This window comes from Ambystoma mexicanum, chromosome 12 (genome assembly GCF_040938575.1).
Source record: "Ambystoma mexicanum isolate Mex_15411 chromosome 12, UKY_AmexF1_1, whole genome shotgun sequence".
Lineage (NCBI taxonomy): Eukaryota > Metazoa > Chordata > Amphibia > Caudata > Ambystomatidae > Ambystoma > Ambystoma mexicanum.
The window spans coordinates 15,754,175-15,776,753 of record NC_090936.1 but is presented as its reverse complement, the minus strand read 5'-3'; the positions used below and the strand labels follow the sequence as shown (position 1 = coordinate 15,776,753).

General features: G+C 42.8%; 1 protein-coding gene across 2 annotated transcripts in view; it reads left to right on the top strand.

The window, feature by feature from the left end:
- Positions 1 to 22,579, top strand: part of SEMA3D (semaphorin 3D) — a 378,418-nt gene that overhangs the window by 283,543 nt on the left and 72,296 nt on the right. For both annotated transcript variants that reach the window (XM_069627821.1, XM_069627822.1), the window contains exons 10-11: positions 592 to 661; positions 5,156 to 5,300. In XM_069627821.1, the coding sequence (XP_069483922.1) occupies positions 592 to 661; positions 5,156 to 5,300 (215 nt within the window). The remainder of the gene's footprint in view (positions 1 to 591; positions 662 to 5,155; positions 5,301 to 22,579) is intronic.

Genomic DNA, 22,579 nt, shown 5'->3' with positions numbered 1-22,579 from the left:
AAATTTCACTTTCAATCATGCCATCTCTGTGTCTGGCTCCTGCTTCGGGTGTCTTTTAACAAACCGTGTGCAGAATGGCCTTGGGGGGGTGGTATGGGATCAGAGTGCTTACAGAGGCTTGCAATTAATGTAGGGATCAACAGACGGGCATAGGGGTCCAAGAAGAGAAACAGAACCCAAACTCAAAGGGATGGAAAGGGGCGGCAATACTGAATACAATTAACTGATGTTACTTTGGAACATGCTTCAGAAGTTGGGCAGCACACATGCCTATTTAGGCATTATGTAGAGTTATCCTTCAGTTTTGCATGTGCGGTCTGTTTTTGCTCAAGTGTTTTGCCAATGGAATAACTAAGAAAGTATCACATGCTATCGGGGAGGAATCATATATACTTCCTGTTAGATTTTGTTACATGACTTTAAAACGGAGCTGAATGTGTGAATAACTTACTAATTCCTTATGTGTGCACCTGATTCATGTGTAGTGAAGGTGGAGGCAAAGAGAACAGTTATGCAGTATATCAGAGACAACACTTTGCTTTATGGTAATTTTCCTAAAGCAAAAACAAACACTTTTCTTTTTCAAAACAGAGGATGTTTTCCTGCTGCCAACCAAAGATGAAAAAAATCCTGTAGTCTATGGAATTTTTACAACTTCAAGGTACAGTATGTCCATTCTAATATATTTGCTAACCTTTCAGGTGTATAGAGTGAGACTGAATCCTTCAATGTTTGAGTACGTGAGAGGACAAACCATTCTCCCCAATCTCCTCCCCTCCCGTTTCCTTGATGGCTTTCGTGTCATTCTCTTCTTCTCTAACACTTTGTGAACAATCGCAATCTCTTGTGCTTGAGCTAGCGTATCCTCTGTCCGCCACTCTAGATCCCCTTCCTGCCATGCTGTATCCCCTTCCAGTCATGCTGGATCCCCTTCCTAACACGCTGGATCCCCTTCCTGCAACTCTGGATCCCCTTCCTGCAACTCTGGATCCCCTTCCTTCACCCCTGGATGCCCTTCCTTCACCCCTGGATCCCCTTCCTTCACCTCTGGATCCCCTTCCTTCACCTCTGGATCCCCTTCTGTCAGCTTTGGATCCCCTTCCTTCACCTCTGGATCCCCTTCATTCACCGATGGATCCCCATCCTTCACCGATGGATCCCCTTCCTTCACCTCTGGATCCCCTTACTTCACCTCTGGATCCCCTTACTTCGCCTCTGGATCTATTTCCTTCACCCCGGATCTGTTTCATTCACCTCTGGATCCCGTTCTTTCACCTCTGGGTCCCCTTCCTTCACCTCTGGATCCCTCAATTCTCCTCTTAGTTCTCAATTTTGGCCTTTCATCCTTCCTAGACTTCAATTTTCAATTCTGTTCTCTGTTGCTTCTATTATTCTTTCAAGCACACTTTTATCTTACCTATTGTCAAGAATCCTTCTCTTCATCCCTCTCTTCCTTTTAACTATCATCCCATTTGCCACCTTAATTTCCTATCTAAATTTCCAGAATGTGCCATTTACACTCAGCTTTCTGCCCATTCGGAAGACATCTATTTCCTTCTCCCTCTCAAATCAGGATTTTGTCCTGTTGATTCTACTGAGACTTCTTCCTACATGTCAAAAACATTGTTACTTCTCACCGTAGAAGGCAAACCTCTCTTTTAACTCTTCTTGATGTACCTGCCATTTTTCTAAAACAATGTTTATTTTTATTTTCAAGTAGAATAACATATGTAAAAATAAACACGAGCCTAATGATACAAAGTTCCAAGTAGACCTCTCCCTACCATAGATCTCAACAAAATGTTCCATCAAATGAACACTGCACCATAAAAAAACCTTTCCCAAGATTCGGATGGTTTGTTGTGTTTAAATGTTTGAAAAAATTCCTTTTAACTAAATTATAATAAATGTATTTTTGGGCAAACAAACTTATTTTATTCACCTTTCATGCCTTTTAAAAAAATTATTCCATTGGACGAAAGATTTCCTAACCAAAACATCTACTGAACTCCATAGTCATGTTTGAACAACATAATGTTTGAAATGTATATATGTCACAAAAGAAAATGCATATATTTCACAATATAGAAAACACATAGCTAACACGTGTTTCACTTCGACTCCAAATGTACTTCCTAATGGAGTCTAAATGAGCTTCTCCAAGTCCATAATTCCCGTAGAATATATATATATATATATATATATATATATATATATTTATATATATATATATATATATGATGGAACCATAAAATTCCAATTCTACTGTTTAGTTATTCTTTATTTACAATCCTTTCCAACATATAATCTGATATGATTCCGTTCCTTCCTTTCTTCCATTAAGTTCATTTTCCAAAGTACCATCTCCATTCACTGTGTCTTTTTCAATTCAGTTTTCTTCAAGAAGATGGTGAAACCAGAGATTGTTTTTTTTTTTTAAAGTTAGAATTATCAAGGAACAAAGTGTGTTGATTGCATTGAAGAATAGCAGTGATTTAAGAAGAAAACTGAATAGAAAAAGATACAGCGACATCTGAATGGTCACTTCTCCAAAATGTCATCATTAATGAAGAAGGCCATTTTATTGGTCAGTCTTTCATACGCTGATCCGACGTCTGGTTCATTCACTCCTCAGACTGACCATACTTTGTCTCCAGAATTTCTCTATACTTTTAGGAAGATTTTATTGACGTTCAAAAGTAATATATCATACCCAAAACATCAGGTTTTGCATCATCGATTTCTGATGCTGTAACACATGATATTTTTTATTTTCAGAACAGCGCATTTGATTTCTCTGGGTTCATTGGTAATTCCTATTCTGATCACTACAGAGTATGAAGGCATTTTGTACATTACTCAATTCTTTGTCAATGAAAGGAGTATATTGATCTGAATTGCAACAATACTTCAAATTTGCAAGAAAAAGTTATTTTCATTTTCATTAACAAAGACAATTTCCATCCTGGTCCATCAATGTTAAATTAACTTAACATAGGACCAAATCCCCAAAGCAACAGAGAATAAGTGCAACGAAGCTAAAGGCCCCACTGACCCCACCTCCATCTATCTTGGCAATAAGCATTCGGAGTACTTGTAAACAAGGATGACTGAAGGCATTCATCTTTGCCATTCCTTGCATGCACAGCATATAGTTCACAAGTCTGCCTTTTGGGAACCCAAAGAAGGAACAGACAGTACTCTTAAGGGTTCAAATCTGATCTTAAACTATTGATTACCTAAAGCAGATTCCATCCTGATGCCATCCTGTGCACATAAAGATCTTTCATCTTTGCTACAAGGAGCATCCTTCCGGGTATTAAGTTCTGGGAAAGATACACAGACATGCTGGTGAAATTCATTAAAAGGCAGCAATTCCTTTTGCGGTGGGGGTGGGGGGTTTGAAGACAGTTGTTTACATTTGTTGTACCTCTACATTGTGTACTCAACTAAATTATACGAAAAGCCCCGCCTTTTATCTAAAAAAAGAGTTAGCAGCAGGTATTCAATATTCTAATGACTTTCAATTTAAATTATTCAAAAAATGGTCAGAATAAAACAATACAAAATTTAGAGATTGTAGCAAAAAAGCACATAACTTTGGGTGTTTCATTTGCTTTGACTGTGTAATTGTTCACCTGGCTGAGGACAGCATTTATAGTTTAGTAACACAGACCTCATGATGTAAGGAGACATCAGTAAGTTTAAAGTCCTTCTGGCCATTGGCCCCCACCATTGCTCCACAAATAGGGCCTAATTCACAGAGATTTTTCCAATGGGGATTTGCCATTATAAAACACTTCTTTGAATTAGGCCCCTAGTATTCATTTACACAGCATGATGGCTCCTGTCTTTTTGACTCACAGACAGAAAAAACACAATGTTTGTGTTCATTGTAAAACATTGATGTGTGTTAATCTCTGCTGCTGAACTTATTATGAGCATAGAGTCTAAAACAAGACTAAAGATCATGGACATTTGTCATCAATTAAACAGCACCAATTGCATAAAAACGCATCTGCTGAGGTGGGGAGAATTTTAGGGAGCAAGGCAAAAAATATTATTTTAATGTTGAGACTGTGGGCATTGTATGTAATTGTTTTGAAACCCCAGTGGGGCACAAGCATTTTCTAAATCCTGCATAATGTTCATAGTTTGTGAGAATAGTGTAACACATATCGATTAGTGCACAGAATCAATATATTATGGGGATGTCACGCGAATGGCATGTGTGATGTTCCTGTAGTGATCTATTTAGCAAAAGTCTAATCTAGCTGGCACACACTGTGGGTTCAAAGAACCCCTCCAGCTGGAATGCTATCTAGAGAGCTTCAAATACAGTAAGAGTGTTATCCTACCTTCTAAATTAGGTTGCTGTTTAGTTTTGGTTCTGATAGTGTGAGTGCATTGAGTGAATAATATCGGCTAGAACACATTCACTGTTCTGGACCTAAGCATAGGTCTTCATAAAATACACAAAAGCAACCATGTGGCAGAGAATATGGCATCCAACCGATGAGCATTGTTATGTCATATCAAAGTGAGTATGCTATGGAGAAATGTTACATCCATATATTTCAATGTTTTTGTTTTTATACAAGTTGCTCACACTCCTTTTTCCAAGAGATGACAATGTGTGGAAATTCACATGCTGAAATACACATGGTGGAACTTGAAAGAGACAGTCAGAACTACCAAGCAACATTTCATTGTATTTAACAATGCCATGACGCATTGGGTACGAGTTACTGTGGCATTTGAAAGGTCACTTAGAATTAATTGTTTTCAACCTACTGCATCTCATGTTGTATTGTTTCTTTTCGGTGTCTTATATGTGTTTTAATAAAGCAATACCCGTTAAAACCACACTCATTATATATGGTTTGTTTGATAAATATTGCATATTGAGGAGATTATCGTTTGCCACTAGCTTGTATTCATCTTAAATCAACAAGAATTGTTATTAATAATTGACATATTGATTCAAAACTTTTAACAAATGTAAATGTTAAGAGAAGTTATTTTCATATTAAGGTAGTGTGATAGACTTATGGACTGACTACTGATGGCCAAAACCATCATTTGAGAATGCAAATAGCAAATTTGTTGAAGGATTACGTTTCTCAGTAGTCTGACATGCTACCTAAATTTACAGCTCAATATTTAAAGGTTCTGCCGTCTGCGTCTATACGATGGCTGACATCAGAGGAGTTTTCAATGGCCCTTATGCACACAAAGAAAGTCCAGACCATCGATGGGTGGAGTTTGATGGGAGAATCCCTTACCCTCGCCCTGGAACGGTATGTGATGAAACCTATCTATCATGCTTATGTCTTCTTTTTAGGTTTACAGTAAACACTTGCTGAGGCCAGTGGGCTCTGTTTGGGTGCTCAAGTTCTCATAGCCACGTTTACTCCAGGTTGGTTTCTGCTAAGTGCCTGGCACAGGAGGATGACGGTTAGAAACGTGGTTGCACAAGTACACATATTTATTTTCTCCTTCTGAGACAGGGGGTACTTTACACTTGTCCCCTAAGATGGAAAACCACTACCACGCTGTGGGGGGACATTTGCGATTGTTGTGTTTTACTAATTAAATGGTTATGTATTTTGCAAGTATGTAGGCATCCCTACACATTCACATTGATATTTATTACTTTGGTTTTATCTGTTATTGAGGAGAGGTAATTCACTCTTTGATCTCTTTTTAACATTATATTTGGGCAATGATTTTGTTGAATGTACTGTTTTGTAGTATGTTGGCTTTTATAGTACATTTTGTATCGAAAAAAGCTGAAATGAAAAGTAAACACTTAAGTACTTGTTGCAAACTTCTACATTTACTTTGATTAAAGAAGCGAGCTTGTAGTAAGAAGTTGGTAGAGTGTATGAATGTACTAAACCAATCAAGTTGTTTTTTCAAAATCACAAGATCTTAGCAGCCATTCCATCCAGCACAATATTTTGGTTCGATCATGACACAAACTATGCCTGCAGCACACACAAGCATGGCACATTACCATCACCAGGAAGAAGAACAAGGGTCTACGCTAAACAATAAGGAATTGTAACACTCATTTTTCTCCACTTGTGTTCATCTCTTTCATGATTTTTGTGCCTCTTCTGCTTTAGGGATTTGGAAAGGAACACCGTCTAGCCAGACTAGCACATTTTTGTTTTCATATTTTAACACAAACACATTGTGGGGTTTCTATAAGATGGACCAAGAGATGCAATGTTAATTTGTGTCTATTGTTAACATTGATCAATGAAGAACAGCACAACCTCTCCTTGGCAACTTTGTTAATTGTAATCTACAAACTAAGAACGTATCTGTCCATGTTTGAAGCATTTGCATTGATAATAACAGAACATATGTAGGGTGTGTTATTCCCTTCAGAGCTCATAGATGCTTAAGAAGAGGTTGGAGAAATCCTGCCTGTATGGCTGTATTGCTACCTGGACATTCGTCTTTCCTGCTTGTAAAACTGTCAGGACACTGAGCCACAGTGGTGAGGCATTGCCACTGTACACATCCACAAATCAAAGTATTGAGCAGTTGACTCCCATAATAATACAGTACAACGGCTATGATTGGTCCTCCAAGGTTGAATTCTTGCAAAGGCATGGTTTAAAATGTACTGCAATTTAGCAAAAAGCAATCTTTTACTTTGCTTAAAGGATGAATCTTCGAGTAAAACCATTCTCATTAAAGCTAAATCTGAGTACAGATTAAGCCTGGCAAAATCCACACACCTGGCTGAAAAGGACCCATTCATTCAGCTGTTTTCAGCTTCAAACTCTAAAGACACAAGGGATTTTTGGACACTGGTTGCTTTAGGTTCTCAATAAAATAGTGAGGTGGAGGCAGAGCAGGATGACCTCTCAGGCATCACCTGGGTTGACTTCTTATCGGAGAGTTACAAGGGTAGATGCTTGAATTATTCCTTCACTATATATTTTGTCTCCCCTCTCAATATTCTGGCTGAGGAACTTATCATTGATAAATTATCTTCCTGAATAAGACAGCTTTACCTGATGAATTCACCAGGACTTGATGGAGTGCCGGGGAACTTACGAAAGACACATGCTGCCTTATTGTGTAACACATATTGAGACATAGGTAGTTGTAGAAAGTGGCCATCTATGTAGTTGACTACAAGTATAATTCCAATATTTAGAAAGGTAACCCTGAACAATCCAAATGTTACAGATCTATTTCCTTGACTGATGTTTCCTTAAAACTGTTGGGGAGCTTTTGCTAGAGAAACCTCTGATATGGACTGAGGAGAATAACATGTTATCCGATCGTCAGTTAGGTTTTCATATATCTCTTGGTTTGGGCCCACAGAACAATGCCTAAACTTGCCTTGATTGTGGACTTGTACCAGGGTGTCAAAGGTGAACTGTAATTCATGGACTTGTCCACAGCCTATGGCAGAGTCGAACAATCATTATTATGGATTCCTCTGGATAAATCAGATGCGGTCTGGGAGGTCCTGAGTCTTCCGGTTCAACTACACACTACCATTGAGTCTTTTTATTACATACGGTAACGGTGGGGCCAAAACTGAAAGTTTCCTGATAGTTCAAAGTGTAAAACAGGTGTGTGTGCTTGCATCACTTCTTAATCTGCACTTGACTGGTCTAGACGATATCCTTGCTATGCATATATTGCATATACCAAGCATGGCGGGAAGACATTTACCCCTCTTGTCATACGTGGATGACGTTGTGCTCATTGGTCGTAGAGCAGCTGCTCTACAAACTCTTTTGAATTCTTATAATATCTTTATGGCCACACGACAAATGGCAATTGATGTTGTAGAATCCAGGCTTATGATTTATAACCATAGCAAGAAAATAAAGTTTGGCCTATTTTCCATTGATAACCGAGTGCTAGAAATAGTACATGATTTTGATTACCTTGGTGTAAGATTTTTAAATAATTACAGCTAGAGAAGAAATAGTGACAAAATAGCAACTGAAATGAAACAAGCGGCCAGAGGAGTGTTAGAGTTAAATAGAAACCACGGTGGAGGTGCAGTAAATCCAGCGCGGAAGGTTTATGATGCTATCTGCAGGTATCTTCAAGAACTGTTGTACCTATACAGCAAGTTTACTGAAGTCCTTGGGAAGACCATTGCCAAAAGCTACCCCAGGACAGCCCTCAAGGCTGTGCGAGGTGGGTCAGGAGAAGGGAGTCATTCTCCGGACCACACTCTTTGTTGACTCAGAAGCTTGTGCAAAGGATGACGGCTTAGCCAGCTCACCAGCAGAAGGGAGTCATTCTCCGGACCACACTCTTTGTTGACTCAGAAGCTTGTGCAAAGGATGACGGCTTAGCCAGCTCACCAGCAGAAGGGAGTCATTCTCCTGGTACTATTTTCAATCAGATGCTGAGCCCTTTTGTAGACTAGTGGTAGGGCTAGAGTAGGTTTTGGACAGAGGACAGATGTTTTAATTTGGCTAAACATCCTGATGACGAGCACCCAAGTTGATATTTGTTTCGGTAGGGATAACCCTTTACAGATAAGGAGAGGTTTGTTATTTTCTTTATTTCTTCAAATCTTGCCGAATCATGACTCCTCGCTCCACCACACATAAATGCGTTCTGGAATGAGGTCTTGGTCAGACTAGAATTATTTTATGTGATGAATAACCTTGTTTACGATATCCAAGGAGACAACCGGCACTCACTCTACTGCACTTGTGCTATTGTAAATCCTTCGATGCTGTTCTGGTCACTCCTTCTTCACTCGTGCATTCGTGCATACAGGCATAATTTCACGATTCATGATGCGTGAACGAAGGGGGGAACTGCCTGTCATTCTATGATCTGTGTAGTAGACTATAAAGATGGCAACAAAGGCTCTTCAAAGTGGATTTGGGATATAACATAGACAATAAGAGTAAATGCAATGGTATTAAAAATAAATAACACACGATATCTATAGTCTGTTGCCTTCTGGCCTTGTCCCAAAAGTCCCCTGTACATGACATGCCACGAGTCTGCAGGGGAGCACACCCCCTGTGCATTGCTCTCAGTAAACCTGAGTTTAATTCACAGAAGCGTTTTATAATGGCAACATCCCATTGGAAAACACTTTCTGAATCAGGATAATTTGTGCTCCCCTCTTTTTGACCTCGACAGATTACCTCAGCCTGGGCAAAGTGCCTCACCTGGTGGTGACAGCACGCGGCCCCCCACCCCACCCCACCCCACTGACCAATGCCCTGCCAGGATGCGCGGGATTAAAGGCATGTGTATTCTGCATCAGCGGGCGTTGACTGCTCTATGCGCACTGCGCAAAGAAGAGGCGTATTTATCACCCCCTCTGTCAGCACGGATCGTTATCTGGATGCGGTGTGAAGGCTCCTCAATGGGGGAACGTCTTGCAATGTTTCAAGATGATTGGGTACTTCCCTGCGTCTCTCCCCTTCTGTCCACAACTAATTTATTTAAAACCTTTACGAAGGCCAAACAAACTCTTCAAAAGAGTTAGCAGAACACACACGAGTGTGTGTGTGTGCGCCTACATTTAAATCCCGGATTACTTGTGTCTAAACCCAGAGGTGTCCATTTCCGCAGTCAGTGTCGTGAATTAAAGCAGCCAATGTACGCCTTCAGGAAGTCATATTTCAAACAAACTTGCTTTCTTCAGCCAGAAACTCTGTTTTAATATGTTCGTACACACGAGGGGCCTATTTGTTTGATCGTGTTTCATTTAAAACTCCGTTTTTATTTATCTGTATCAAAAATAACTCGTAAATTACATGTAAAAGGTTATTCATGAATCACAACTAAGTTAATTGATTTTTTATTGAACGTTTAGAATAATTAAGTAGACATTGCAGCAAGTTGTATGACTTGAAGGTTAATGCAAAGGAAATCTTTCAATGAAACTTTGAAACAATATATCACTTTTGACTTTTGTAACACTTTCTGTTTACTTTTCGGGTGTGTTACAGTGCAGTTCACTTAATAATTTTGCAGAATAAAATATATCAGTGACGACATAAGTATTAAAGCAATATACAAAATGAAAAACTGCAACTGGTTATAATGCTGCCGGTTGGACAAGTGGGCACAACAGAAACAGACAGCTGGATATTAAAAGTAAAACAATGGACCCATTACAATATAATTAACCGTGGCACCGCAAATGATACCGCTGGAGTTTAACAGCAACAGAAAAGAAATTGTGGGGGCAACGCCACGAGATGTTAGCAGAACTACAGAGAAAGTCGTGTACATGGTCTGAGACAGTTTCATTAACATTGAGAGCTTTCAATTCCAGGAACTGGTGCAGACACTTCATTCCTGTGCCAGATGATAAAATACATAAATGACATTTAATTAGCAGGCAGGAAGCTTTTCTTAAAATAAGACAGTCATAGGAAATGATTATAACAGAGACCTCTGTGTCTAGTACTTGGCAAAGCTGTCAGAACAATGTCAAGGTCACATGTGTGTTTCTGGTTTGATCTTAGCTGGAACACTGGCGCCCTTATTGCACACCTCCCTAAAAGTACAAATTTCATCTCGCCGTTGTCTGTAGCTTCGTGAACAGAATGAACTAGGAAAGGCACATGCAGAGTGCCGTAGGATGTTGCCACCCCTATGGAATCTTCCGGATGGCGGGCAGTGCTTAATTTGTAAGAAAATAAGTGCCACGGGCCAAATACTTTCTAGCATGCTTGTAACACTGCCGGTGTGCTGTTCCCCACCATTGCTGCCACCACCCACAGTTGCTCCCCACAGTGTCGAAACATTTGGGGTTAAACTGCAGCTCACACCTGCTCTTCGGGGTTGATGGATGCTCAGGTTATCATCACTTCATAATCAATATGAGTCTGAGACAGTAAGTACTGGGGCTCAGAAATAAGTACCAGGGCTGAGCCCTTCAAACACCCCCACAATTTAAGCAGTGTATAACAAACCTGCATGTGAAGGTGCATGGCGATGTCTGCCCTTATCAACAGACATGTCCTGCTTCAATGGTAAATCAGGGGGACCAGGACTTTCATGTGATGTGCTTTCTACCCCTTAGACATTTCTCTCTATGGCGATTGCTTCTCCAGCAGATACATGGGCTTCAATTAGGAAAATATGCTTGTTAACAAAGTTTGACACACTATCACGAGATGCCTGGTCTGCATTGCACCAACAATAAGGCATTAATGACCCTAATTGCCACACATGACCCTGTAAACAATATCATAAACACCCCACCACCTGAGCCACAAGTACCCCAAACAAGCCCTTCCCTGCAAGAGCATGAGTCAGAGATAATGAAACCAGAACAATTAGGTGTGCACGTCCAATATGTTTCTCTACACTGCCAACATGTCCTGCTGACCCCCCCCTCACCCCCCGGGCGCCCAGCCGCTGCTTTATCTCTGCAATGCTCAAGCAGCGGCACAGGATGACAACATACATGCAAATGTAGGTTGGGGGTCTCGAAGAACAGGCGCATGGTTGAAAATGTCTTTGTGCTCTGAACCGTGAACCACGGTGACACACAGGCATGGCACACACAATGGCATGTCCCAGTACTGCACTGGTCTCGGATCAGTTATGCACCATTCCGCCGTACCCGGAAATATGCAGCATCCGGGAATGCCAACACAAACGAGGATCCAAACGCTATCTCCAGGTGGGAGCGAGCCAGGCTTGTGCTATATTAACATTCTTCTTATGCGTGTGTTTATAGAAATATAGACAATCACTGCGGTACACTGCTTACCTGAGATAACGAGAGTCGGTCACGCACGGCACACTGAGCACGTCAGCGCGATTCGATGCACGGAAGATGGTGACCCCTGACCCGGATTCACTGGATCCAGAAACGCAGGACTTCTAGAGGAGCTGTTGAGATCAGTCGGTCAGCCATGACCACAGGCCGGAGAATTAATACATGACACCAGGTTTCAGGTAAAAGGTGGGATCAGGATGCAGAAGTAGCACGGTGTAGCGAGGGTTCAGGGCACGTGCAAAGCAAACAGCAGGCCTCACTAAGCTCCACCCATCTGACTGACAGATGAGTGTAAACACCAATCGCTGCCAGACTGGAGAGAGAAAAAGGTAGCCGCCCACAGAACATAACAACCAGTCGCTTGCACAAATAGGACGACACTCCAAACCCACCTGCATGTTATACTCCCGAATGCTGCACGTCAGAAGTGACGGTGCTCAGCCCCGCCTACAAAATAAGTTCATGTTTCATGATAGCAGGGCGATGGGGCGATAGTCAGCAGCTTCCTTGGGAATTAGATTTTCAAAAGGATGACACCAGCATGCTTCAAGGAAGCAGAAATAATCCCTTTAGCAAAGGAATATTGGAGGGCAATGGAGGGCGTTAGTAAATAAAGGGACTGCCCATTGTGGGAGTGCTTTAAGAATTCGAAGCGGGACGGCTTCACATGGTGAGGCCGATTTGAAACCGCCCAAAGCTCTCAGTACAGTTTCATCATCCACATGATCAAGGCAAAATGTGCTTGGTTGGAAAAGGACCGGGCAGACGTCGGCCGGTCCAGCCAGAAGCTGACTAGTCCCATCACTCGAATGATCCTTCATGAGTGCTTGGCGAATATCGCGGATTTTCTCTGAGAAAAAAGCGCTGATTGCATTGCAGTGTAGCCAAGCATCTGCCAGTGTAGCTTGCCTCCTGGAGGAGGAAACAGACAGTTCCCTAGGCACTAGGAGCAGTTCCCTAGGCACTAGGAGCAGTTCCCTAGGCACTAGGAGCAGTTCCCTAGAGGAACAAGATGCATCAGTGATCCAGTTAGCGTCATATTTGGATTTTTCCACTACAATCCTCGTATGATAGCAGGACACTGGTAGCTTGCAAGAAGCACGGTCTTCCTCAGCATACTTAAGAGGCCACTTAATTTCCAGGTGAAGGCAGTCCTGTTTCTGTTCTCGGAGATCAGAGGTGAACCATGCGGCCGTTGGTCTGGATCTCCCAAAGTGGGTATTCAGGGGGGCCAGATCGTCGTTTACCTTAGTGCCTTCAGGAGAGCGGCACAGAGGTCATCACCATCTCCAAGTATTCCTCATTAGTTTGCAGTAATCGGTCACTGATGGCAGACACGTCAACCTTATGCCAGGACTTACGAGACTGTAGGCTATGAGAAACCACCAAACCACAAGGTGGGGTTCTGATAGTGAACAGGACCAAGGAATGGTCAGACCAAATGACCGCATCATGAAATGACCAAAAAGGACAGAGCACTCACTGCTGAAGTGGTAGACCAGCATTACTCTTGAAGTCCTCCTCCTTGCCTCAGTATGCATTTGATGTGTATAGGTGTGTGTATTTATGTTATTTATTGGTCACTTGTTAGGTGTTTATACAATTAGCAAAACTGTTTCAAAACGCCCACAGGTCAAACAGGGAGGGAGCAGAGGAATGTAGATATTGACTTACAGCAAGGGTTAGTACAAACAAATAATGAGAATAAAGGTAATGGGAGACAAACCTACTATGCCTTTTGAGGGTACAGAACGTGAAAGTGCAGAGGGGGGAGGGGTGAGGGATAAGGTGGTATGATGCTCATGGAGAAGTGCTCAGGGTGAGTGCTAAGAGGAGAAGAATGTAAGTGCAACCACCGGTGAGTGGGTGAGCCATGTAAGTGCAGTAGAAAGACAGCGGCTGGCATGAGAGATGTGGGGGGTCAAAGCCCAGAGGATACACAAGGGCCCTTCACATGAGTCACTCTGCTTTAAGATTAGCAGGGAAGAGAGGAGGAGAAGGAGGAGGTACAGAGAAAGGTCTTGAGTTTTTTTGCGAACTTAAGGAGGTCTTGCTCAACACGCAGAGGGAGCGGGAGGCTGTTCCACAGGAGGGAGCCCGCTGAGGAAAGTGATTGCCAGCTTTCTGTTAAAATGCATTATTAAAATGAGGATTTGTTGCTCTAGTGGGTCTCTTCCTCGTCCCAGTAGAGTGTTGTTGTTTCTTGGGGAATGTTTTAGGAGTATAACAGAGAAATGGCTGACAACTGCCTAAGAAAGCTTGTGGGATGTTGGGTTCCTGATGACAAGGAAACTGGCGATACCAAGTCTCACCTACGGATGTTCTATCCCCCCCTGCTCACGTTCCCTCCACCCAGGTGATCGTCCCTCGCATAACCACTGCCAGGGTCAGGATCCAAAATCGATGGCCTTTCCCTGGCCACCCAAGAGGAGGATACAGGGGGAACAGAAGTGAGGACACCCTCGGGTTATTCACAGTCATCATACTCTTTCTGGTGTGAAGGCATCACGAAGCAAGATGCAGACAACAGATTCAAATTTCAAACAGAATTGATTTATTAACTTAAATGTCAGGATGGTTGAAGGCCTTACTTGCCCTATGCTAAGGAGGGAATTCCCTACCTAAAGAAACTAAGGAAAGTCTGAGTCGGGCACCTCAACTTAAATGTCTATATGTGTCTAAAACCTAGACTTTCCCTCACCACTAAAGCCAAACAATGTGTAGGCATGTCAACAATACCATAAATGGTGTTCTCTCCCTGCCACCCACCTGAAGGACACCTCAAACCTACCCCCACTTTAGGCGCAACTAGATACAGTGAATAAAGGAAAATGACCGCCAACCTTACCCATGCCTATCCCTACATACATTTTGTAAATGGTTGTTTTCCTAATGTTTTTGCCTTGTTCTTTTACCTGTACTGACCCATGCTCACACCTGTAAATTACTGTGCAGCACTCTAACCAAGCTGAGAATTACCTTTTTTGCTCCTGCGCCCTGATACCCATGGGTCTGGCGCGCATTACAAATGAATAAACAAACAAAGTTTGGAGCTTCTTTCAGCTCCTGGCTTACTTTCCAGCTCCCCTTCCCCAAGCTTAAGACAGGTTAACAAAAGTCTTGGCATTCCCTTTCCCAAGTTCAAGACAGTTCCACAAATCCTTGGGGCTCCCTTCCACAGGTTCAAGATCACTTCATAAATCTTTGTGTTCCTTTCCCTGAATTCAAGACAGTCAGATTGTACTGGTTCTCAAGCTTTCAATGTTCAAATACAGCTTAAAATCAACGTACCCCTCCTTCTAGCTTCTTAATAGTTCAATCCATTTCCTTCCTTCCTGCTGTCTCACTTCAGCAACCTCTTTGACTTTCGCAATTGGGGTTTCAGCGGTCTAGACGCAGGTGTCGGAACACACGGTCCACCCATTACAGATCACGCAAGCAGGAACCCTCAGCTCTCAAGGCCCACACTGGTTCTTCTGTATCTGTACCTGTATGATGGTTCTCCTTATCAGCCTCTTGGCTTTGCCACAACACGTTTCTTCCTTCACCACCTTGCTTTCATGCTTTCTTACAATCTCAAATACTTGGTGCCTTCTGTATTTCATATGACTCGTTCTTACTTTCCAAATAGGCAGTGCAGGAATTTTAGACACCCTTGTCATCGGGTCATAGTTTTGCCAAAATCTTTCATTCAGTTCAGTATTCAATATCACTGATCTGTTAATATGCCACTTGCAAGTTATATTGTCCTTATTTGTCTCTCAACCCAGTGCTTTGGGTTTATTTTAACGGGTGAATGCTTTTTCATTCCTTCAGCAGTTCATTTTGGTTCCCCCACAGTCCTCAAGAGTGCCCCGGTTCGAGTGATCTTCCCTCTCCACTGACTGGTCTCTGGCATCTCCTCCGGGCATCTGTGCTTTCTGTTTCAGCTCTGCTGACACGTGTTCCTTTGACCGAGGAGCCCCGCTCGTCCTTCAGTTTCTCTCCATCTCTCACTGACAGCTCGGCTCTCTCTCCACGGACGCTGTCAGTCACTTTGCTTCTTTCTTCAGCATCTGCACCTCTGGCTACGAACCTTCAACCAATGAGGCTCCCACACCTTTCTCGTGGCCTGCCTGGCCCTTGGCTCCACAGCTTCCGGGGTCATGAGCCGGCATCCTGGCTCTCCTGCAGGACCAACCTCGTCTGCCTCCTCGCATACAGGATTCCGTGCTGGTCTCCTGGCTGCTGGTCTCCTCCCTTCTTATATACCTGCAACCACTTGACAAGTTGAATGTGTTAGTTCCCAATTGGAATTGCCTGACTGCAATAAGAGTAGAACTTGGGACATGCCTGACCTTTACAAAACTCTGCAGGCCTCTTCCTTGTCTCACTACTAGGGTGGTGAAATGCCTTACTAGTTTTCACTACTCCTAGTCGCCTCTTTGTCATCTCAGTATCATAGTAGGTTGAATGAGGGGAGATGGTTTACAACCGCCCCTGAAGGAGGGTGAGTGGGAGATTGGTTCCCAATAGGGACAGGGGGATACAATGTCTCACCTGTGGATACCCTCTTCTCAATCCCCAAGGACTCTCCACCCAAGTGATCCTCCCTCGCTTCTCCACCCCCGGGGTCAGGATCCAAAAGCAATGGCCTTTCCCTGGTCACCCGTGAAGAGAATCAACAGGGAGTAGGAGAGAGGATACCCTCCGGTTTCTCACACTGGATGACACCAGATGTATGTTTTTCCACACGCAACTTAGAAGTAAAGACCCCCTAGCAAACATGATTCCTGGTGTACCCCGATTTCTCTTTCTGTCTAGTCGTCACCATGAATAGATGTGGTTAGCAAGAAGATTACAGAAAAGTCCTCACAATCGTCCTAACCTTGTATAGGTATTGATTGATTGATTGATTGATATTTTATTTCTATCGCGCTCATAAACAAGTGTTTCAGAGCGCGACCAGGCAGGGAAAGGGAACAGGGGAGAACAAAAACAACGATCTTACTAGGCCCGGTGACATTGAGACCGTGCAAGTGCTGGGTAGAGGGAGAAGGGGGAGAAGTGCATGGAAGGGGGAACAAAAGGAGAGTGCGGAGCGAGAAGGAAAAAAACAAAAATAATAATAAAATAATAAATAAAAGGCAACAAACTAAGGGAGTGCAGCCAGCAAGTGGCAAGTGCTGGGTTTATGGCAGCAGGCCGGGTAGGTCTGAAAGTGCAGGAAGAAAAGGGGAGGGCTGTATGGTTACAGATACAGACCCCAGTGCAGTGGGTGGCCCGGAGGCAGTGCATGAGGGTGGCAAGATGAGCAGGTACCTGGACCCAGCAGACAGAGGGTGGCCAGGTGCATGGTGCCGAGGGAGAGCAGAATCAACAGGGGAGAGGGGAGGAGAAGGCAGAAGCAAAGAGGAAGGTTTTGAGGTGCTTCCGGAACCGGAGATGGTTCTCCTCAAGTTTTAGAGTGGCAGGGAGGCTGTTCCAGAGGGAGGCCCCAGCCAAAGACAGAGATCTACCCCCAGCTCGTTTCTTTGAGAAACGACTGACCCTGAGGGAGTTAGAGGTAGAGGAGCGGAGTGCTCGAGATGGGAGGTATTTGCAGAGGGATAGCTGAAGCTATGTTGGACCCAGGCCCCAGAAAGCCTTGTGGACAATGCAGAGGGTTTTGAATGTAATCCTTGCATCCACTGGGAGCCAATGGAGAGATTCCAGCTGGAGAGATACGATCCCAGGGCTTGAGGCCAAGGACAAGTCTTGCAGTCCTGTTCTGGATAAAATTTAGGTATATGATTACACATGCAAGGTTTAACAAGTCCGAAATGCTCCGCCGAGGTTCCCTGACAAAGAGAAGGAAGAACAAAGGTTACAAACCACCTCTCACTTTTTGAGAACATTTTCATTGATGGCACACATTAAAGAATAGGACCGGTAACTGTAGGACACACCATTTACACAGATGTCAAGATGTACCACATCTGTTCTACAGCAGAGGTTCAATTTTAAAATGCACATCTGGAACAAACCCGGAAGAAAGAAGTGAAACGATGTCAGTAAGATAACGGCTTGACGAATAATGAAGATGAAACCAGAGCAAAGAAAAGATGAAACTCTTCCAGTTTGGCAAAGAAAAATGGAGCCAATACAATGCTTATGATATCTTGATATGAAGCGAATGCCCCCTTTTGTTGAGGCGGTCTTGCTGTCATTGGGACAGGACAGACGGAGGTTCAGCATCGCCTGTCTCGAGGCAGTGGTGCAGTAGAGACTCACAGTTTCACTTTTAAATTACGGAAAGACAACAGCATGTTCAAAATGCATGGTTTATATTGCTGGTTAACACCACACCCAGCAGACACATGATGAGCGTGTGCAGCCAGTTGGTAAGGCGTCCCATACTATACACAGGAACAAGCCGCACTTCTCAACGATGAAAAACAACAATGACTGTTCCAAAAGGCCTTGGAGGAGGTAGTATTCAAACTCGGCTCCCTTGACCACTACTTCCTGTAAAGGCAGCCATCTAAACCACTTTGCTACCAACACTATGCACATGAAGGCCATCAAAGCATTCAAAAGTGTTAACACATCCTCATATGCCAACATGCACAGAACTCGAACAAAATGTTGCGCATGGCCAGGACTGCTTTCGTCTAACGCTACACCATGGAGGGACTACAGAGGTACAGCTAGTTCCTTTTTAGGCCTATGAGTGATGGGAAGAAAAAAGTAAAACAACCGATAGTTCAAATGTCGAAATCAAGTACAGAAATTAATATCTTTTTTTCCATTTGAATTTTCTGCTATTTTAGATACTTGTGCTTTCTTTTTCTTTCAATTGAATATTGAACTACTTTACAATTTAAATTTAAGTGATTAGGAATGTATTTTGAGGAGGAGTTCATTATTTTAATAAGCTATTCATATTAATTCTAAATCTACATATTTCTGCAGTTCCAGCACCAGTAATGCGTTACTGTGCAATGATGCCATAACAGTAATCCGCTACTGTGCAATAATGCCATAACAATAATGCGTTACTGTGCAATGATGCCATAACAGTAATCCGCTACTGTGCAATAATGCCATAACAATAATGCGTTACTGTGCAATAATGCCATAACAGTAGTCCGCTACTGTGTAATAATGCCATACCAGTAATGCGCTACTGTGCAATAATGCCATAACAGTAATCCGCTACTGTGCAATAATGCCATAACAATAATGCGTTACTGTGCAATAATGCCATAACAGTAGTCCGCTACTGTGCAATAATGCCATAACAATAATGCGTTACTGTGCAATAATGCCATAACAGTAGTCCGCTACTGTGCAATAATGCCATACCAGTAATCAGCTACTGTGCAATAATGCCATAACAATAATGCGTTACTGTGCAATAATGCCATAAAAGTAGTCCGCTACTGTGCAATAATGCCATACCAGTAATGCGCTACTGTGCAATAATGCCATAACAGTAATCCACTACTGTGCAATAATGCCATAACAGTAATGCGCTACTGTGCAATAATGCCATGCACATACTGGCTTCCTCACATAGTAAAGTCCTCCTCTCCTATTGAGCTCGGTTTAAACTAAAAATGACAAAATAAAATGCAAAATATTTGTCCATGTTTATGCATGAACACAATGCTACACTTTTTATTTTGTTAAACCATTACATTTAATGAATACGTTTTTAATAAATTCTGCAAAATCTTTGCAAAGCTACGTAGGTTCAACTCACATGACACCACGAGACATGTGAGCTCTGGGACTGTGTTTAGCAACCTATTTCTGCTGGGCGAAACATAACACAATGTTCTCTGTCCAGCTACCAACAGTGTTACTATTGCAAACACTTTGGGGCAGAGGCATGAAACGAAGGAGCTACATGTTTGGAGAAAGAAAAGCGAAAAATAAAAAAACCAAAGAGAGAAGTGCGTGAAGGGAACCAGCGTCACAGGGGGTTGTGGAGGTGGCTGCACACTTCTCAGTGTGCCGCCAGAAGGTAAGTAAAGGGTTGGAGGGGGAGCGGGTGGCCTGACATGTCCGTGGGAGACAAAACCGAAAGTTATTTTCGAAAAAAAAGAACTCTTTTTTTTCTTCCTCAGACATTTCGGATTCGAACATTTCACGGTGATGCGTTGCATGTACATGAAGATCGTGTGTTGGAGAGGGTAATGCTTGCATAGCCCCGTTCCATCTTCTACACACATCTCACGAGTCCTGTACTGCTACACGCACGTGTGATGATAGGAGTGCATGAAAGACATTCCTGACAAGTGCTCTAATGAGCACCAAAATATTGGACTATTGCAGAGCCATTGTGAAGAGTGGGAACGAGGAGGGCCTTAACCCATGCCAAGGAGCGAGATGCTTCTCTTGTAAACATCCTCTCTCACTTCTCAGGGCCTTTCTTTGCTAATATTTCACCAGCGCAATGGGCAATACATTTTCTCCTTCTCTTTTCTTTTACGATTTTTCAATTTTTGATTTTGATGGAGCCGCATCACAATTGCATTAGAGTCCTGAGGAAAAGGGCTATAACTAGTGTTATTGTCTCTTTCCCAATGATACGCATCCAGCTTTGCCTAAGGGCGATAATTCAGGTGTGGGCAACCCCCTTCCCAGGGCTAGATTGCTTCGTTGAAGCAAGTGTTTAGTAAAACTGAGAAAAGTTGTGTTAATCCTTTAGGTTTCGCATGTCTGTTATGTGATTGTGCAGTGCGCTGTTTCTATGGCACATCCTCCGCATTGTGACATTACACAAGAACTGTCTCACAGCGTAATTACCTCCCGTGCCAGCCTGCTCTTTGCAGAGAGTAGAGTTTGAAAATATGTTGAAGACAGTTGATAGCACCTCACTCCATAGGAGTTTGTAGTGATGCTGATTGAAAAATAGCAACCGTTAACATTATCCTACAAACTATCTTCTAAAATCCTCTTTAGTTCTCCATTGTAACATCCATCTCCCTCTTTCAATACCTTCTTTTATAGGTTGGCAGTCATTGACCTCCTGCATTTGTTTTGTCTTCTGTTGGGATATGATATGATAGGTTATTTATAACGTGCTTAATACCCAGAAATTTCTAAGCACGGACCCAGGGATCGAACCTGTGGTGCTCCGTGTCGTCCTGCTTCCAAGTCGAGCACGTTGCCCCTCAGCTATCCTCCCGATACAGAAATAGAATTAAATAGATTAAATAAAATGTGTCTGTGGAGTTCATCGTTTAATTGGTCTGATACCACATTACTTTCATGGTACTGGAACATTCTTTAATTTACAAAAGTGAATGAGTGAAGGGAAAATTACTTACGGGAAAGAACAGTGAGTCCATCGGGCTTCTCAGAATGGCAATAGCTTGAGTTGAGGTGAGCGGAGTGCAGAACGCGACCCAGAGGCTGACGGTTACGCGTACAGTGAAGTCAAGCTGGGAGAAGTTCACCGCTTCCCTGTCACGGGCAGTAGGAGCAGCCACACGCGGATGGAGGCCAAGCAGGAAAGAAGTGGCTCACGGAAGGCACTGCCTGTCAGCAGGCTAGAAGCGAGGAGGATGGAGAAACTTGATGAACACTGAGGACGCCGAGAAACATTGGTAAACCCAGGGAGAGTACATGAGTTACTGGGGCGCTTCAGGGAAAATACCACATACCACACCCAGCATGAGAAAGCCCAAACAAAGTAGGCAGTGTAATTGATACGGATACAAACATTGTGAAATGCGTAATTAAAGGCAGTAGAATCGATACGAACATTGTGGAATGTCCAAGTGAAGGTAGTAGAATTAATACAGGAATTAACATTGTTGAAAACCTGAGTAAAGACAGTGCAATTGATGCAAAGCTTGCGAAGAAAGTGGTCCGTGACCCAATACTGGAAACATGAAGTTTCTTGGATAGTAAAAAAAAATGAAAAGAGAGCGAAGGAGCCCTGGCAGGATAGTGAACCAGGCAAACAGTGAGTCTGGGACTCACACCCAAATAAGAAAGTTGTGATACCATGCCAGGAGAGTAAACCTAAACCAAGGGTGAAAGAAGAAGTGAGAAGAGACAAAGGGGGTAAGAGCCCCTACCTTGAAAGTGTGAAACAATTAGTAATCAAAAGGAAGATCCATACCCCTTTTTTTAAGAAGGAGCTACAAATACTCTGGCAGGAGAGTATAGCGGGGCAGCAGAAGTATTAAGAAAGCTCAAGGGTCAAAACACCTCTTTGAAACTAAGAAATCATAACAGTCGATGCGGAAAGGGAAGAGACATATCCCTTTGAATAATAAAGGAACCAAGAGAAGTAACAAAACAACAAACCCCTGGCAGGAGAGTAAACCAGGAGTAAGTAGATACTTGAATTAACCTGAAGTTGTGGAATAGTGATAAAAGGGGAAGCTGTGCCCCTTTAAACAGGAACAAGATCAAGAAAAAAGGAGAAAGTAAATATCTCAAATAACTGTAACATTGTAACAAACCAGAGGGAGAAGAAAGAAATCCCTCTTTCTTCTGAGTGACAAGAAATCCATTGCATATGTGAAGACAAAAGTACTTCCGAGAGTGAAATCGTCCCCCCCTTGAAGTTGTGAGACAACAGAGTGGATGAAAAGTAGTATTCAGGGAGAGAGGCATCTCCTTGGGAAACTTTGGAACATTGTTGACTTCATTGGAACTATCGGACAGATCGTGAGAAACCATAAGAAAAATAGGGGAAGGGTAACCCCCTTTGTCCTGGTGTAACATTGTTCCTTTTCTTTTGTGCACTGTAATGAATCCTGCAGAGTCCTCACAAAAACCTCCTACCTAAAGTCCCCTCCCAGGTGGGTGGTATTCGCCGGGATGATCCCCTGGCAG